This window comes from Lepisma saccharinum, chromosome 23, assembly GCF_977018435.1.
Source record: "Lepisma saccharinum chromosome 23, izLepSacc3.1, whole genome shotgun sequence".
NCBI lineage: Eukaryota > Metazoa > Arthropoda > Insecta > Zygentoma > Lepismatidae > Lepisma > Lepisma saccharinum.
In genome coordinates this window covers 17343001-17363773 of record NC_139251.1, presented here as the reverse complement: position 1 = coordinate 17363773, position 20773 = coordinate 17343001, and the positions used below count along the sequence as shown (strand labels likewise).

At 40.3% G+C, this 20773-nt stretch overlaps 1 protein-coding gene across 1 annotated transcript in view; it reads left to right on the top strand.

The window, feature by feature from the left end:
• Positions 1–20773, top strand: part of LOC145977762 (discoidin domain-containing receptor 2-like) — a 407841-nt gene that overhangs the window by 341145 nt on the left and 45923 nt on the right. Inside the window, exons 8-9 of the mRNA XM_083110031.1 lie at positions 6039–6246; positions 20034–20162. Of these exons, the coding sequence (XP_082966157.1) occupies positions 6039–6246; positions 20034–20162 (337 nt within the window). The remainder of the gene's footprint in view (positions 1–6038; positions 6247–20033; positions 20163–20773) is intronic.

Sequence of the window (20773 nt, the reverse complement as noted above, 5' to 3'; positions counted from 1 at the left end):
AGTTGTTATTGTTATTTGTAAACTCGTATGTAACTTCGCATGTGATTGCTCTGTTTCTTCAATAATTTAACCTATTTCTGATAATGTCTGAGAATAGCGACTTGCCTGTATATTTATATCTTGAGAAGTCTGTTCCAGTAGGGTGCCGTGTTTTTTTGTTTTTTTTTGGTGTAGTTGAAAGAAAGTGAAAAAGTATCAATTATGATTTTTTGTTGTAAAAGCTTGTAAAGTTGAATTGTGAGAAGTTTTAATTTAGCGTATAGATTCGTTATTAAACTTATTAATATGCGTGGCAAGAAGTGAAATATATGTATTGAAATGCGTCAAAACTTTGATTGGAGTTCATTTAACAATGAACGAAGGATTTCTCATACCTTGAGTGACATTTAGTGAATGCTTTGAAATCTAATGTTAATGTATTCTGATGTTTTACAAAAATGTCTCCTTCGTTTAAGAAAATAACATGTTGTCTTTAAGAGGCAGACAGGCAATCTAAAATAACAAAACTACAAGTAAATATGCAATGCATGATATAATGAGTTTATTTTGCGTGCAATGCGATTTTCACTTTCTTTTTATAAAAAAAGAGAATGCCTCCTTCGTATGTTTTCTTGACAATGTATCAGTTGTAAGGTAATAGGCAACTATCACGTGATATACAGGGTGAGCATAAATAAGTTTTCAGATTTCAAAACATATTACTCACGTCCAATAGAATCCAGGTGCACAGGATTAGTGCAGGTGGGCAGATAAACTCGAAATGTTTTGTTGGTCTACCTTGCAGCCACATAGCATTCAGTGTTCGCCAATGGCTTCCTTCAAAAACTCAGAAACACTCGTTCACAAATCTGTTCTTCAAGTGTAACGACATTTCCGTACAAAGTTTGCTGAATATCCATCCAGTGGAAATGCAAACAGTAAGTGGTACTCTGAGTTTAAGGAAAGATGTACATCTGTGAGAAAAAGCCAACAGACTGACCGCACGTAGAGGAGAAAACAGTGGAACCACAGACCATGTTTGATATGTGCTGGAATGTGCAATGTGCCTGACTGTGTATACCGCATGACTGCAAAGTAGACCAACAATAACTTTTGGACTATTTCTTCTCATCCGCACCGATTTTGCTGTTCTGGACTCTATTAGACGTGAGTAAAACTTGTTTCAAATTTGGAATATTATTTGTGATTACCCTGTATTGAAAGAACAAGCACCTACACAGAGAACCCAAAACGTGTCAATTGATGCATTAAAAGTGAAATTTTGTTATCTTTGAAATGACGTGGTCTGATTTTCCGCACTATTCGAGGCTACATTCACATAACTTTACAGAATTTGTCAGTAAGTGGCACTTGAGGCTGTTAATTGGTAATTTGGTAAATAGATTTTCTGAAACAGTTAAGTGGAAGAGTCATTACGTTGTTTTTTTTTCAGCACTAAACACTCCGATCCTCTTAAATTACCAAGTCTATTAATTAAGTACCTCCCTATTGCGTAGTAGGCAACAATGCTATCAGTTAACAGCGAATATCCACCAATCAACAACGAAGACCTACAGCATTGGAAGAATAACAGAATCAGGTTCGTTGGATGGCTTAAGAAATTGCCCTCGTTTTGGCCTTGTCAGGGCAGATAATGAGACCAAGATTCAGGGGGATCGGAAAGCGAGAACTCAGGAAGGGTACTTCGTCACATGTCAAGGCAGGACACGTGAAGCATACATCATTATCACCGTGTAAGGAGTGCGTGAGGGAATTAACTAGGCGAGGGCACTTTGTCACCTCCTCAACGCGTTGTCCGATAAGGATGAAATGTAAGCGCTTGTTCTTCTGGAGGAAATAACAGCATGAACGACTTTCAATTTGGAAAAGGTTGTCCAGAGAGGAAAGAGTATGTTAAGAGAAAGCAAGGTCGATGAATAAGGAATAAAGACTCGCTTCCAGACGTAACAGTAATACTTGATAAAGTTGTCAGAAATGGAACCAAAGCATGACGGATTGTTTAACGGTGACCTTTACAGGAATGACCCCAAAGAGGTGAAAACAGTGTTGCCATATCAAGGGACATTTCACTCAGCGCAGGGAAATTCAGGCAGAATTTTAGGTGAAAGGGAAAAATAGAAATATGCGCTTATTAGAATTTGACATATTTGTTTCTTTCTTCCACTACACAAGTTATTTCCAGCCAAAAAACAAAAACTAATTTTAAAATTGGTTTGGGAACAATTAATATCTTATCATTATCAGTGCTCGAAAAATTTACCTCAAAGCTAGGCGCCAGCTCTGAAAATCAGGCGCCAGGAAACCACCTACTAGCAATTGTGCATACTACAGTATGTTTCAAAAGTCGCGCAATCCAAACTTTGAAAATCTGCATCAGAAATCGTTAAGAGATATTTTCACCGGGTTTTCTGCACTAAACTAATCATGTAGGCTATCACTGGGTCATAAATTTATGTTAGCATTTATCTACATAAAATCAATTACATTATTTAAAAAAAAAACATTGTTATTTGCTGAAAACATGTGAGAACTGATTATCAACAATGAATACCAACTCTTGAAAAAATTTGAGGTACAGCAGAAGCAGGCCATTTTTCTTTGGAAAACCTCTTGCACATGAGTGTAAGAATGAGTAGTAAAATACTCTTCAGCAATGCACAGGCACTGCTCCAATGAATACGCCATGCTGAATCAATTAATAACACAGGCACAGTAGCGGCGAGAGTGACTGAAGAAAATTCAATGCAACCAAGAGCAGCTTAGGATTCTCTCAAGAGTCCAATTTCTGCACAAAATCTTGATTTACGATTTTTCACGTAAATGTATAGACACATGCTGCATGCCACTGTTGGCAATATTTGGACCTGCTAGTGTTGCCATATACGGAGATATGTTCAAAAAATGACACTTTTCACTCAACCCATAAAATCGCCAGTAAAAAATTCATCACAGCACATGACCAATATTGGTCGCAAATGACAGACTGACATAGCATCAGTCATCAAATGTCTAATAATGACCCTTCAATAATTCCTTACATATTTTTCTTACTCAGAAGTTCATTTCTGGAAAAAAAATGAATGCTGCTTTCCGTCAGTTATTAATTTATATAATTTTCTGTAGGCTACGGTGTGAACTGATAATTTTAAGCATTGACAAATATCTCAATGGATGAGGCCTCCTAACGCAGAAAACCCGGTGTAAATATCTCTTACTGTTTTCATGATATATATTTCCAAAGTTTGGGTTGTGCGACTTTTGAAACATTCTGTATAAGATGCTGAGCATCACGGCATTCAAAACATCGCTAAATTATTTGAGAAAGCTGGAAATAGAAGACAAAGGGTAAGAAATTGTTACTGACTCTATGGAATGTTCACAACGTTGATAAAAGAAAAATAATTTGCTAGCTGCAATTTGAACTTAGAATCATCAAAATTTCATACATATTACGGCAAAAGATCACAGTCGCCAGGCTGAAATTTTTAGTCGCCATGGCGACCTGACGACCGGGATTTTTCGAGCCCTGCTCATTATGATATAAAATTTTAAAATCATTTTAACAAAACCTAATGTTAATGAAATTTTCACAGTTCGTGTTTTTTAGAAAAAAAAATATAATTTGAATTTTCATGAATCAAATTCAAAATTATCCTCTGGACATATATTTTCTTTAATGAAAATTGTAATAAGTCTTCTAGTACTAGTAATAATAATGCTAGTTTGTAAAATTTTGTGGTCGCAATTTCGATTTTTCTAAGAAGGCAAAACTTCTGATTTAAAGGGAAATTGTTTCTTTGTGGTTATGGCAACACTGGCTGGTACCTGAAGATTTAGTCCTAGTATTATAACCACCAGCAGCACTACTTGTGACGGCGATTCTTTTCGTGACACTAGAAACGTATCTTTCTTGACTCCTTTTCGCGTAACCGCAGCGGCTTCTTTGTAGCAAACCAGTTTTGATATGCTGAATGATTTAAATTCTCACTAATGTTGCTATGATAATCCCCCTTAAGGTTTCTTCATCGTGTGTCATATTAAATTTCGGCACGGTCCACTCTTATGAGAAGCTTCATTTGTTTCTCAAACTCTCATGTCCTTAAGATGGACAATAACGGTACTGGCACCGTAGTAGGATTGATTTTTTTAACTCCCATCTCGTGGACATGAATAAATATTTTTTTTTTCCACCTTTCCCTCATTGCAAGACTCGGCAACATCGGTGTCTCAACTGGTAGGCACGTGTCACTTCGAGACAAGATGTGAGGAAGATGGCCTCTCAGTTCCTTCAAGTTTGTCTTGAGCTGTATAATAGCCTACTGCTGTTAAATGTATCCATACTGTTGATACTTAATTTCCAATTTTATAATCCGGTCTCCCCGATGGCGGAGTGATATCGTCTTAGCCTTGTAATCAAGAGGTCCCGAGTTCGATACCCGGTGGAGACACATAGTGGTTCGGGTCCAACTTTAAACTTTAGGTCCAGTCCCGATTAGCCTTACTTAAACACCATGGACATGGACTTAAAACACCAACTCAATCATGATGCAATCAATCAACCATTTTAAAATCTGTTTCAGTCGTCATGTGCAGATGCAGTGGCGCCAAATTACGAGCCTACCCAATAATTTGTCGTATTATTATTATTATTCAATTTGTTATCGTCATTCATGGTGAATTTGTTATTGAAATCAGTAAATATGAGATTTTTCTTTTAAAAGATAGGTAAGAATCCATTGCTGGTGTGTATTAATATGTTTGATGGAAGGAAGCTTTTATGAGATATTTTGGTGAACTTACAAGTCAAGTATTTGAACCCACCAGGAGCGTATATTCTAGGCTAGATAGGCTATGTGCGAAGCCTGAAGCGTAGAGAATAAAATACAGGAGAATAATCGATCAGAAATTGTAAATAATATTATTCATATGAGTGAGATGATGATGCTGATTCTGGAGTTTGCAACCTGATTTTTTGTGAGTTGGTAACCTGATTTCTTATGAGTTGGTAACAAGATTTCCTATGAGTTGGCAACTTAATTTTTTATGAGTTGGCAACCTAATTTTTTATGAGCTGGCAACCTAATTTTTTATGAGTTGGCAACCTAATTTTTTATGAGTTGGCAACCTAATTTCCTATGAGTTGGCAACCAGATTTCCTATGAGTTGGCAACCAGATTTCCTATGAGTTGGCAACCTCATTTCTTAATAGTTAGTAAACTTATTTCTATTCCTAGCCTAGGAGCACTTGACATAATGAGATAGCCCAGACCTTGGACTCAATATACGCCACTGGAACCCACCAAATATTTTTCCAAAGTTGGCACCCCTGTTAAGATATTTTTACATCTTGAACTACGTGTTTTCATGAATATATTCCTGCCAATGAGGTATTTATGAAAAGTAAAAGGAACGGAGAAGTTCAATTCCAGGCCATGGGAATAACTTTAGTCACAACAGCGCTATCTGAGAGGTCGTTTATTTTTAAAATGTTGATCTTCCTATGCCTGTTTATGTATGAAAAGGATCCCATTTCTTTGAATCATTCTTTCTAATGCTAATTTGTTTCCAGTGATATTTCAATCCATTTTTGTCAGAAATGACTTTTGTCTATTTTCTGGCTAATTGAAGTGGTATAACTGGTAAATAGGATACATGCTATTTCTATATCTCTAGCCCAATAAAACCAAACCTGACCTAATCTGAAATATGGCGGGTTAACCAGGCCTTCTATTTATCATCGTGGGACACGACCGAGGATCGCTGACAGCGTTAATCCTCGTCCACTCAACGGCGAAAGAAACAGTATGTGAATTTGCCACCACCATTTTCATTCAATGTGTATTACACAATATGATAACAATGATTTGAAATAATGACGTCAATAAGCAGAGGGCAATGCCTGCTTCGAACCAACATAGTTTAATCCCTAAAAACAACACAGGATGTAGAATAAAAAAGCCAGCCAATTTGACAATTTATATATTACAATATTCCTTTTTTCGTTATTACTACAAAATGTTATCTTCCTCTGCTTTCAGGCGTTCTCTGAAGCCAACGTGTACTTCAGCATCGGCGGCCGGTATTTCCTCGGGGAACCAATCACGTACAACTACATAGAGGACAGGATATTCGAGACCTCCAGGAACATCTCCATAAAACTCCACCACAGGATCGGCAAGTACGTAAAGCTGCAGCTCCATTTCGCCGCCAAGTGGATAATGATAAGCGAGGTTACCTTCGATTCAGGTAGGTGCTCTACGGTATCTGTTTTGTCAGAATAACGTTGTTTTAACAATGAAAAGAAACCTCTCGGATCTCCCGCTTGAACAAAACTCGAGTTGAAACAATGGTTATGATATGAGTCTTATACAATACATAATTCGTTGGCGTAGTCACGTATGGGTTTACCGTGGCCCCTCCCGACAATTTGTCCAATTATCTCTACAAGTAATTTGTTTTACAGAAACGAAAGTAGTAATTTTTTATTGATTTTGTGATGCTGAATGAATAAAAATAATAAAAATTGTTTTTTTTACAATCCCGGTAACAACGATAATTCCCAGAAATTGGTTGTAAGTAGATAAAACGACATGCTAAAAAATTAAGCCGCGAAATATTGCAAATTTATCATTTTTACATTATTTTTAGTATTTCTCGCAAGTCATCAGCCTTCTTACTTGCCAGATTTGGAATCATCGTTTTTTTTTATGTAGCTCCACATGAAGATGCCTCAGTTATATTCTGAGTCCATTTCAGCCGTCCAAATAAAGGAAAGTGATTGGTTGAGGCTAATCGGGACTGGACCTACAGTTTAAAGTCATCGATTCTCATTCTCTCTCATTTATCACCACAAATTGCGCACCTATTTTTATTTTTGCGACATGAATTGCAATAACTATTAATGTACTACACATCAAACTACTCACTATTGCAGAAGCTCCCAAGACAAGCTGCGTAATATGAGTGACTAACTTGTTATGTTTTAGTAAATACAGTAAAACCTCGTTAATCCGGACTAATGGGGACTATAAGTTGACCGCTTTAATGAAAGTCCGGATTAACTGAAATAACCTAAACGAACAGTAGAAAGTGCATTAAAACTCCGTTTATAGCAACAAAACACGTTTATTATGGTGTATTTAAAGGGCATTGGCCTAAATACACTATACAGTACAGTACAAAGTCTGCGGGAAACAGAATTTCATCAGTGGTTGACTGCCTTTTCTCTTGTTTACTTCTAGCCATATTTAAAACCTTGCCTTCTGCTATTTTTTCCTTTTGCCTGTCTGGATGAAGCGAAGTCCGGCTTATCGGGTTCCGAATTAACGAGGTTTTACTGTATGTAGGCCAAAATAATAAACAAATACAAACACTAATTAGTAAGCTTATTAAGTACTGGAGTGTGTAACAGTGTTTCCATGTTTCTTGTAGACCAGGATCTTGCTCTTCATCATCAATATGAAGATCAGCTCCAATAAATAACTACCTACCAATTTTAAAAATTTACTGCTGGTATGCTTTTTGGCATCTTAATAACTTCCTGTTAACGTTATCACTAGCAAGGCATTCGGTGATTTGGCTTGGTTTATTGAATTGGGTTATTTCACGTCTCTTTTCTGCCACTTTTGGCTAATCGCGACGGTGAGAATGACTCGTATGATGAAATTGATGAAGGGACATTTTCAAAGAACACCCATGCTCAGGCAGCGATTGGAACGAGGCACCATGGAGTCTTTAGTGTCCTGTGCCAACCACTCTACCACGGAGAAGAGGGTTTAGAAATTGAGTACCTTCGGAAAAAGTTACGCCGCAGGAACCAGAAATATTTGTGAACATTTTTAATATCTGCGGTGGGTCAGGAGTTCGTTTTTCAATCTTAGCTGCGGTCACCAGCCCGGAAAACACACAACGTCCTTCCTTTCATGTTTTTTCTCCTGCAGGAGAGCTCTCTGTTCCTGCCCGGGGGAAATAAGTACGAACCACGGTAGGAGTTTGTTTCCGATGTTAATGACAATCCTTCTCAACATATGCCGACGGTCATCCCGCATGCACATATCCGCCTGCAAGGAAATATTATTACTCGGCGCTGACCAAACAGAGACGGACCCCCCCCCCCTCTCTCTCTCTCTCTAACTCTTTCTCGCTCTCTCCTGGTCCCCCGAAATGTAATAAAACAACATTAATTATACTTGCAGCCCTCCCACCCCATGCTACCCTCCCACCCCACCGAGCCTGGATCCAGATGCATTACGAAATGGTGGCTCGTTTCGAGAGGCCCAGGGGATGGGGTGGGATCGATTTAGTTACACCGTGCTGCAAGAGTAGGGGAGTACATACATCCTGCTACCTACCTCTTTTTTTTGTCCTGGAGGAAAGAGGAAAATGTCATCCCCCGAAAACACTGAAATCTGATAAGCGCGTTGAAACTTCAATCAAATAGTAGGATGTCCTCTCCCCTTTCGTTTTCCTCCACGTTTGCGGTGAAAATATCGATAACTCGGGCTTATTATTGAATCAGTGTTCTCTCTCCCCAGCACTCTTTTAATGGCTTTTGTGATCAAGTTCTGAAGCAGACCTTCCGCTCCCTATGAACATATGCTTGTTGGGTGCACCAGTGTGTGAATGCTGCATATCCGTCAAGGATCCTGAAAATCCATGTTGAAGCTCATCGTGGTCATTGATTGAAAGGCATCACTCCGGTCCACTCTGTAGACACATAGCTGCAGTGGCGGCGATTAGGTTCCAAAACTGGGGGGAGGACAGTTTACTTTCCCTTGGTAGATAAGGTTTAGCATAGTGCGGGAGCAAAAGTGACTAAAAGTGGGTGGGCAACAGCCCCCACGCCGCCACTGGCTAGCTGTGCAAATCTTTCGCCAGGCACCTCACGTCTCATGCTAAGTAAAAAGCAAAATTGATATGAAGAGTTGATTTCATTTTATGCTTGTCATTTAGCGTCGCTTTTCTGTCACAACTTTCTGATCGCGACGATGAGGATGATTGATTTGGTTTATTTTACTTCCCTTTTCGACACTTTTGGCTAATTGCGAAGATGAGAATGAGTGGTGATGCGATGAAACAGATGAAGCGACACTCACACAGAATGCCCTTGTCTAGGCCGGGATTCGAACACTGGCCCTCGGGCGTTGTAGTCGTTGTGGCAATCACTCCTCCACGAAAATCGGCATATGTTACTGAAGTACATATAGGTAGCAAGATGTTCAGGAAGAACTGGATATATCAAGTTTTAATACAGTTACAGTTCTTATTGAACTGTATTGCCACCTACACAGTATTGAAGTATTTGAAGATAGTAAGATATTTTGTAAGAACTGGATATTGTATCACCTTTTAAGACATGATGTGACTTAATGGCACCCATAAGTTCTCCTTTCTTCGTCTTTCCCGCCGTGGCATGGATCGCCACTCCAGCAATAATTTCTTCCCAGGGGAGGTGGCTTTTAATGAGCTCTCCCAACACTTGCGTAGATAATCCACTTTGGATTGTCAGACTTGAAGGAACAAACTTGGGAGCGAACTTTCTTGCGAGCCTCTTCCAGGAGAGGTTCCCGCCCTTTCCAGGATTTCTGACATGGCGTCGCTTTCATGACGTGAATTGGCCTAATTGGGTGCCTCTGAACTGTGTTCGGCGGAGCAAACGGGCGCTGAACAAAACTTGAGCAATGGTCAAAGTTGGAGTGCGACTGTTAACGGCTGATGGTCGCTGCTAGGCAACAGCCTCTTTACAGGAGCTTAAATGAGATAGGAAAGTACTAATGGATTTGCTTGAGATCAAAGGTGGCTGTCAGAGACGAAATTATGGGTTGTGTTCGCGCGACCTGCAAGTGTATTGGGCTCCTGGTTCTCTATGCACGAGCTCTTCCCCCCCTTTCTTTTTAATCCCCCGCTTCTAAAAAACTCCATGTTTAGGCTCGTGTAATCAGTGGTGCAAACTTTTGAAAAATATTTAGTGGGCTGATCCCGGAGATTGCAATTAAAAGAGGAACATAAATTAAGAGTATTTGAAAATAAAATCCTAAGAAAAATATTCGGAGCTAAAAGGGACGAGGAGGCAGGCGAGTGGAGAAGGTTACTTAATTTAGACCTGCACAATTCGTATTTCTGTCCAAATATTATTATAATAATTAAATCAAGAAGACTTAGGTGTGCAGGCCATGTGGAACGAATGGGACAGGATAGAAGAGATTACAGGATTCTTGTTGGGAAACCTGATGGTAAGAGATCAGTAGGAAGGCCAAAACGAAGATGGAGGTATAACGTTGAGACGGACCTAAAGGAAATGGATAAGAATGGAAAATATTGGATTGATCGTACACAGGATAGGGGAAAATGGAAGGCTTGTGTTGCTGCAGTCACAAACCTTCTGGTTTAAGAATGATAGAGAGGTATGTGCTATAAGTTGGCCGAGGATTTATCCTTAAAATGTATTTTTGTTCCCTTGCCAAAAATAGGCTTCTGCGTCGGCCGAGATGAAACAATTATTTAAAAAAAACATTTTGGTAACAGTCAGTAATTAAGTTGTAAGAATTCTTTAAGTCCATAATGATTAAACATTTTGTTTTCTTACGCGGGGACTTTAATTCTACAATAATACATAATAAAATCCAAATTATTGGGTGGGCTTCAGCCCCATAGGCAGAGCCGGCTGTAGGTGGATGCGGGGCATAGGGCATACAATATACGCAGGTCTTAAAACCAAAATTTATAGTGATTTTTGTTCCTTAGGACCTATACCTATAGAATTGCAATAATCAGTTACAATTAATAAATAATCACTTTTATATTTCCTATCCTTACCGAAGTGCAGTAAGCAGAAATAATATATTGAAGGTTAAAACCATGCAGGCTAATTATTTCTTTTCATTCCCAATATGCCGCGTCCACTATATTTCATTACAAAATTGGGTGTGTCCAATATCAAGGTATTAATTTACCTATTAAAGTGGTAAATTTAATAATATCTATTAACATTCAGTTTTGTTTATTTTTCATCGAATTTTAAAGCTGTAGTACTTTGTCAAGAATATGATTTTAGTAATTTTGATCGCCATTGGACGAACCCTCGTGAGTCACTACTTGCTTTCGGAGATTCCGAGACAGAGTATATATAAGTTGGCACCACTGCGTATATTCTACGTTGATACTAACCGACTAAAACCTAGTTAAGCCCGTATGATACTCTTTTTCATATCGCCTCTCTTTATTCTATAATTGCTCTCTCTCGAATCCCTTTAGCCACACCTTCTCAAGCCGCAAGACTTTTTCGCTTCGGCGGATATGGAAGAGGGGGCAAAGAATGAAAAGATCGGGGAGGAGTTTAGGAAGTGCATTCAGCGTCACTAACGAGCACGTTTCGTGTGTGCGGGTGGGGAAGGATCATGCAAATATAATTGAAACAGGTGGAAGTGGCAGAAGGCGTTTTTTCATTGGGTGCAAAACACCAGCACGTGATTGTCGCCATATTTGACGTATTAAGTGGGTGGGGAGTGAGAGAGTAAACAGTGCCTTGTACTGATGGTTTGTTCACTTTGATTTCACCCACCCTTTTCCAACTATACATTACATGTCAAAGGTTTTATTGTCAAATTGCAGCTTAAGTGCTACATTGATACTTCTGCGAGTTTCATTGTCTAAACCTTAAAAACGTAGTTTACACAGAGGTTTGAAAATGACAAAAATATGGGTAAATTTCTCGTAAGGGACAGACGGCTGAAATTTGCTAGTTCATTTAATTTGAACATTCGTACTTACGTATTCTGCATTGAGAAACATTGCTGAAGGTTGCATTTCACTTGTTTCACGGAAATAAGCAGTGTTTCCACCCCACTGCACCCAAAAATACCTACGTAGCCCCACAAACCATTGACGCATAGCTCCACGAACCATTCATACATAGCCCCACGAACCATTTCCCGTAATGTTAGGTTAGGTAGGGTCACATATAAGTTACAATAGTTAAAAATTGGTTTCGAAAAAAATGTGCGTAGCCCCACACACCATTCTCGCATAGCCCCACGAACCATTGACACATAGCCCCACGAACCATTGACAAACCATTTGCGGAAACGTACCTTCTTCAGTTACAAAAACACGTGTTTGGAAACACTGACCGGGATTACGTCATCACACACAGGCAACATATGACTGGAAGAAATGAATGCAAGAGCTTTCGTACATCAGTCACACATTTATATCGAAAAATACATGATTTACTGACAAAATTCAATGAACGATGCGAGAAAACACTTCCCCGAACTTCCACAAGTATAAGGAAACTGCATTCGGTAAGTAATTTCTCCTGTAAATTTGATGAAATCCGTCTGTCCCTTACGAGAAATTTACCAAAATATGAGTGTCATCGCAATGAAATATTGAAAAATCAAGATGCGAAAAAGTAATTTAACTGCTACCACAAAAATTTATCAAGTGCATATAAGGCAAGTGATCGCTTTCGTAGACTAACATTTCAATGAATCCAGTAGATTATGCTAGTTGTTTGCTAGTAATAGATTCATTCAGAGGATCTTAAATGAAAATGTTATAAGCCCCACACTGGGCGCCAAAATGAACCAGTTTTAATATCCTAAGCAATTCAATGCATTTAAAATTCTGGTCTCTTCAGGTGATTGTTCCCATTCGTCGACGAGGTTACCTCGAACGAAATTGTGTTGAATGAATTTTCAATTTGTCCTTCGCCGTTGATCAGTGCTCTAAATGAAAATCAGAAATGCATTCAGCCAACTGTCACATGCAGATATAAGCAATTTGAAAAAGGTTATCACTATGCATGTATTTCACGTTACTTTTTTCAGTTTTTTTATGGATAACAGCTCTTTATTACGAACTTGTAATGCAGTGTATTTGTGCTAATGGATATGTCGTTTAGTTGGTCGCTACTGACAGGCCAGGGGTAAAGAAACTTGAAAACTGCCGACTATGAAAAGCAGGAAATATACAAGGGTGTACAGGAAGGAGCGCAAACTCCCTGAAATATCTTCTAAATAATTAATACTATTATAACTAAAACATAAGGCATGGAAAGTAAGTGAAAACTAATTTCAGTTTTACGGTACGTGAAGGAGAAAGTGGCATCACAGAGTTCAAGTTTTTGCAAATCACCATGGCAGCGACTAAAATCGCGCAAAATTAGATTTCGGTATCCGGATCATAAAAAAAAAAATACTTGAGCCGATAAATATTTCGGGAAATCATTTACCGATTTTCGGGTTTCCCAACAGTCGGGAAATTTTGACTGGTTATGTATTGAATGACCCTAATCTTCAAAGTTTTCTGCGTTAAAAATGTTGGCGATTTCTCTGGAAGTGAATTTTTCGTGCAAAATACAGTGTGTAGAATTGAAGATTTTTCAGTCGGTAAGGCAGCTGACTGCCACGCGGGAGTGGATGGTTCCAGGTGCGATCTATGTCTCTGCATGGATCTGCTTTGTGGATCAGAGTGCTGATCACATCACCTCCATAAATAGCAGACAAAAACAATATTTTTTTAAAATTTTCTTTTAGAATTGTTGTGCAAAATGGCAGAGGAGCAATTCAACATCCCCCACACCCATATGCTTCCACGGCATGTTACAGTGTGCAGGAGGAGATAACTTTACCTTTTCATATATGGTTACTGTTTATGAAAATTATGATACTGTCAAACTCACCCAGATGTGCACTGTCACAAGAATTCAGTCGACCTCCGTGGCGGAGTGGTCATCACTGCGCGCTACGACGTGAAGGGTCCAGGATTCGAATCCCGGCCTGGGCATGGATGTGAGTGTCCCTTCGTCAATTTCATCATATCATCACTCATCCTCATCTTCGCGATTAACCAAAAAGTGACAGAGAAGCTAAGCAAAATAAACCAAACCAATCAATTCGTCAGAAGTTAGTAGTAAGCAAATGGGTGGGCGAACAAATACGTTGTTTTCACCAGAAGTATTGTAGAAGTTAAAATAGCAGATGGACAAGGAATGTGATGGAAACTGGAAGATACGAAGGAGGGTAGGGAAACAGTAGATACAGCAAGTATCCCAACTATGTATCCTTGCAAGAGGCAAATCAGCACCTCCGTCCAGTTGGGAAAATTTTCAGATAAAAACTTAGCATTCGAGAATCAATTGGAGAAGATGCGCATATTAACTTGAGTGGAGCTTTGCATTATATGATTTTTTCCCCCTGGCGCAGGATTCTCCACCGAGGGAGGATACCTCCGACCGCTTTGTGCAGACCCGCCGATGAAGCATGAGAGAGAAGTGTTTTTGTAATAACCCACGTAGTTTCTCTCGCATAGTTAGTCCATGTCAAGAATTTTCAATATGCCGCTCATCCTCAGGTATTCTCTTTCATGAGCAAAAACGCGCGGAATCCTTTGTTAACGAAAATGCGCCTCCGATGTTGCCAAGAGAAAGCACGGCGGAAATTTGATGCGGATAACGTCGACATAATTATAAGAGGGAAAGGGTTGTTTTGGTCCACGCATAGCTGGAAGGCAACCGTCAAATCAATCATGAATTTCCAGAAAGGGGGTGGGATCTTTTTTTTCTTCTTTACCACTAAGGTTTCACAGAAATTCTTTGCGGTGTTCCGTTCCCAACATAGTACCCGAAATGCATTCAGGAATTAGTTTCATGGGGTTACTTTCTCTGAAGGTTTTTATATGTACTGTTCAGTGGCGGCTATTACGGGGACGATGGGAGGGGGCATTTGCATCCTCCCCACTTTTTGCCACTTTTGTCCCACCACTATGCTAAACCTTAGCTACGGGGGAAGTAAATTGTCTGTGGCCGGGTCCGAAAGGTATAAGACCGTATTTGAAGCGAGCATAGTCCGAGTATGGTCTTGTAGTGCGGACTGGAAGTACACGTCTTTCGAATTGCACTTCGACTGCAGCGCCAAATACGATCAGTAGATATAACTGAGTACTCGTTGCTATCCTCGCATTCTAAACACTTATTTTTCACAATAGAAATCACATAGCATTTTCAAATGTTCGTACACATACATTTCCACACATTAGAAGAACTATAACCAACAACTTGCTGACCCATAACGTATATCTACCTGTGTCGCTGGCTTTCTACCTCCGTGATTTTAAACAAATGAACAACGAGTGCGGAAATCACGTGACCTAGTCACCAACCATCTGCACTGCAGATGCTTCTGTTCTTCGCGCTTTCGAACTGTACTAGGTGACGTCACTTCCGCCAAGACCATACTTCAAGTCTGTGGTTTGTACCTTTTGGACAGAGCCTTTGCCTCCTCAGTTATGTTGCCTTGCCCCCCTAGTTTTGGAACCCAATCGCCGCCACTGGTACCGATGAATAAATTATAGTTTGGTTTCATGGAAGGCCTATTGGGCTGTGTTGATCTGATTTTCGTATTGCAGTAGTACTTTAGGTATATCCATCTCCAATATTAATATATACGAGGTAGAGCCAAATGATAATCAAAGGATCCTGGTTCGATATCCGTTAGAGGCACATAGTGGTTCGAATCCAGTCCCAATTAGCGTAGCTGTGCCTATCTGCCGACTTATATCAATAAATTTTAAAAGAAAACACACTACATGTGCTGAACAACTCAGTTTATATTTTTACATTGCCAGAGATCTGCAGCTTTAAGTGGAACCCAAAACAGTGGAATGTGACCCCATACCGCACACTCCCAGCAATAGACGTTCTGAATGATTATGAAAAGTTTTGTGTTCCAAATCTTCAAATTAATATGTATTTTGATATTCTCATTGTTATTACGGCACTCAAACATGTAGGGCTCTCATCATTTCATTTAATTTTCATCCAGTCTAGTATATTTAGACTGGGCGGGCCATGGCCTTCTGGCCCACCCTTCATGCCGCCACTGTTGCCTATTAAGGTAAGAGAATTAAACATGATATTCTGTTAAACAAAGAACTTCAGTTATACTTTTACCACTACAAGGAGCTATCTATTACCATTACCCATTCGATTAGCCGTAGTTGATTCCCCATAAGGATACATGGGATTCTGAAATTAATTATTCATTGTAGCGGGTGTCTCATAAATAATTGAGGAGTCATTAAAAAATTATTGCAATGCAAGTGAAGTTTTGAACTTTCGTTAATGAAACCAGTCCAGAACGATGGAGGAACGCAAACAATTTGTGCGTGTGTTTTGTTAAGCTGAGAGTTCACATCCCTGCCGCCAGGCGATACTCAAATCACTCTCATCACTCGCAAGGGAGGTTATCTAAGTGTCCCCCTCCGATTTCCATGAAACTTGGCAGGTGTATAGAGGGGCCCAAAGGAAGAAATACGTGTTTTTTTTGTTTCGGCTAAAAAACTGTTCTAGGGGGCAAACCCCCCCTCAAATGTCAAGATGAGGACAAATTGAAGTGGGGATCTGACCCCTGTGTCCCCCTCCGATTTCCATGAAACTTGGCAGGTGTATAGAGGGGCCCAAAGGAAGAAATACGTGTTTTTTTGTTTTGGCTAAAAAACTGTTCTAGGGGGCAAACCCCCCCCCTCAAATGTCAAGATGAGGACAAATTGAAGTGGGGATATGACCCCTGTGTCCCGCTCCGATTTCCATGAAACTTGGCAGGTGTATAGAGGGGCCCAAAGGAAGAAATACGTGTTTTTTTGTTTCGGCTAAAAAACTGTTCTAGGGGGCAACCCCCCCCCTCAAATGTCAAGATGAGGATAAATTGAAGTGGGGATCTGACCCCTGTGTCACGCTCCGATTTCCATGAAACTTGGCAGGTGTATAGAGGGGCCCAAAGGAAGAAATACGTGTTTTTTTGTTTCGGCTAAAAAACTGTTCTAGGGGGCAAGATGTCAAGATGAGGACAAATTGAAGTGGGGATCTGACCCCTGTGTCCCCCTCCGATTTACATGAAACTTGGCAGGTGTATAAAGGGGCCCAAAGGAAGAAATACATGTTTTTTGTTTCGGCTAAAAAACGGTTTTAGTGGGCAAGTCCCCCCCTCAAATGTCAAAATGAGGACAGATTGAAGTGGGCATTTGACCCCTGTGTCCCCCTCCGATTTTCATGAAACTTGGCAGGTGTATAGAGGGGCCCAAAGGAAGAAATACGTGTTTTTTGTTTCGGCTAAAAACTGTTTAGGGGGGCAAAACCCGCCTCAAATGTCAAGATGAGGGCAAATTGACGTGGGGATCTGACCCCTGTGTCAACCTCCGATTTTCATGAAATTTGGCAGGTGTATAGAGGTGCCTTGGCCCCCTGTTTCTTCCTATGCCATATTTATGTGGTTTCGGGGTCAGATCCCCACTTCAATTTCTCCTCATCTTGACATTTGAGGGGGGGGGGTTCTGCCTAAAACCGTTTCTTTGCTGAAACACAAAAACACGTACTTCTTCCTTTGTGCCCCTCTATACACCTGCAAAGTTTCATGGAAATCGGAGGGGGACACACGGGTCAGATTCCCACTTCAATTTGTGCTCATCTTGAGATTTGAGGGGGGTTGCCCCCTAAAACAGTTTTTTAGCCGAAACAAAAAGTAACACGTATTTCTTCCTTAGGGCCCCTCTATACACCTGCCAAGTTTCATGGAAATCGGAGGGGGACACTTATATAACCTCCCTTGTCAGTGTTTTGTGCAATGTTTTGGTCCTCAAGATCACGGGACCTTACACCGTGACTTCATTTTGTGGGGTTATATAAAAGACAAGGGATTCGTCTCACCGATGCCGCGTGATATCGCAGCCCTAAAGGAGCGTATCATTGCAGCTATAAACACTATCGGCAGGCACATGTTGTGGCGAGTGTTGCAAGAAGTAGACTATAGTGTTCATGCGTGCCATGTCAGCCGTCGTGCATACATTGAACATTTATAGGTGTAAAAAAAAACTGTTTGAGTTCCTCCTTCGTTCTGGACTGGTTTCATTAACGGAAGTTCAATACCTTATTCGCAATTTTTTTAACCCATTTTTTTTAAACACCCGGTATAATGGGAATACTTTCGATCTTTGAAGTAATGAATGAGTTTCCATATTCGGACGGGTGAAGAATAGGGAACACAAAGTTTTGTACCGCATAGAGTGTGCTGGTGGATGCAGTGGAGATAAACAGCTTCTCCGGAAGATGAGTCTGTGTGCGACATTCAGCCAACTTCGTTACACTACGATGCTAAGTCTAGCACACATGAAATGAGTCCCTGCTGAAAGTGGCGTTGGGAAACGTAATTGGGTGTTTGCTTTACCTGTCCGTGGCGCAAGGGCCCCTTTAAGGCGACGCCGAGGAAATATTGCAACTTTAATGGGTATCGGAAGCCTCGTTTCGCGGAATCCTCCTCTTCCTTGGATCTCTCGACCTGTTTGAGAAGAGCAGCGGCTGCCTGTTTGCCTTTGTCGCTTTTGGGCTGACGTTTCGCAAACACCTCGACAAGGGCCGGGGGCCGAGGCGCTACGGGATCGATTTCGGGAGCCACAGTCAAGAGACAGCTGCTCAAACAAGTCACAGCCGTGATTCCAGCCGAAGCGACGGTAGCTTTGTATTGAGTCGAGCGGTGACGAGGCCCCTGGAGAACCCGTGAGGAATCTTGCTGCTTTTGAGAAGGCAAACTTGATCCCTTCGATCGCCTAATAAGCTTATTGCGTCTTCCCTTTGAAGACGATCTTTCTTTGCTGCATAGAATATTTAGGTCTTAAATCCTCTTTCAGCAATTGTCTTGTGCCTTGTAGCGCTAAAGCACATCCAATTCCAATCCTATCGGAGAGAGAAGCTTTGTAGGTGTAATATCTATTTATATGGATGTAAAACTTGGTCCCTTACATTAAAAGAGGAACATAAATTAAGAGTACTTTAAAATAAAATCCTTAGGAAAATATTTTGACCTAAAAGGAACGAAGAGGCAGGTTAGTGGAGAATGTTATATAATTTAGAACTCCACAATTTGTATTCCTGTCCAGAATAATTAAATCAAGTAGACTTAGATGGGCAGGCCATGTGGCACGAATAGGAGAGGAAAGAAGAGTTTAAAGGATTCTTATTGGGAAACCTGATGAAGGGCAAGATGACAATGGAAGGATAACGTTGAGATGGATCTAAAGGAAATCGCTAAGGATGGAAAAGATTGGATTGATCTTGCCCAGGATATGGACAACTGCAGCCATAAACCTTCTTGTTTAGAGAGTTAGTCAGTTGAAATTTTGGAATTCAACAGGCGTACAGAAATCGTCTATCTATAACGATGTGCACCGCCGACCTCAATGGTGGAGTGGCTAGGTTAGGACTACTACGACGCCAGGAGTCCTGGGTTCGAATCCCGGCCTGTTAATGGCTGTTCTTTATGAACGTCACGTCATCAATTTCATCCTATCATCACTCATATTCATCGTCGCGATTAGCCAAAAGTGGAAGAAAAGCGAAGTAAAATAAGTCAAATCAATAATAATGTGAACCGGCCTTCATACGTACTTTTGTGAGTATGAACTACATCTTGACTGCGTTCCATCACTACTGTTTTACAACTACAAACTTGTAATGCATTCGTTTGTTTATTTGAGTTTTAGTCCACTTTATGCACAGATGGGCTAATCAGTTCTCACCGGATCTCGAAACCTTGATGCCTTGATTACAAGGCTACGATGTTACCTCTACAACATCAGAAAAACTCTGTAATATCTTCATGTCTGTGTCTGGTGTTTCATATGTATCCCTCGGTATGATTCCAATGTGCTTTTTTAGTAGTCAGCACTCATTTTGTCCACTTTTCCTGCCTTTGACGTTCTTTTTTTTTTTTAGGAATACTGGGGGTATCCCCCCCACCATCCACCCTTTGGCATTCCACTGATACCAATCGATTGAGAGGTGATCTAGAATTGTTGCACGTCTTCTAGCAAGTGCCAGTATTTTTATTCTATCCTTAGCATTTATAAATTCTTCTTCAAGTTGAAGATTTTAAATTTGTAAAATTTCGGTCGATGGTTTATCTCAAAATTGTTTTTGCTTTAATTACTATTATCGCCTTTCTGTAAACACTATACACCGTACAAAACTATTTTTCTTCCAGATATTGCCCACGGGAACTTCTCCGAGGAGCAAATGCCAGGGCGGGACAGCCAGGCGCAGGGTGACGTGTTTGTGGAGCACGAACAGGGCGCACAAAAGGAGACCAGTGAACAGGTTGAGGAGCCGCCAGGTAGGACAAATATTTCTTCCAATGGTAACAATGTTCTTAATTAGGCTCTGTATTTCACATTGTTTTAGAAGGAACTCACAGACTCTATTTGAAGGTGTGCCATGTCTGTTACCTCTGTGTCGACGAACACTAGCTGAACGTCTATGGAATGCCACTGGGTGACATCACTTGGAATGCTGTTCCCTCTCTATTCGAGTTGTACCTAGGCCTGGCGTGACAGTCAGATCAAAGATATTTCACACAACGGTTCGTCTAATTGTTTTTATAGGTTTCACGTCAACGTTTCGACCAAAAAAGTTCAAACACAGCGCTTAGGTATTTTTAGTAGCATTAACTTCATCGAATCGGAGCACAATCTGCGACAAGCACTAAATAAACACTAAAAACCATGGCAACACAGTTAATCCTTGTTTCCATGCTAGAAAACTTAAATAAACACAGGCTTGGTCAGCAGCTTTACTGGTTTTTAATAAAAACAATATTTCTATCTCGTACAAACTTCTACGAATTATGTTTTCAGAAGGATGGTTTCAGAGAACACAACCCTACAATATGTGGCAGCTGTGGTATATATCCGATTCTCTGTCCTGACTCCCGAATGGTTTTCTTGG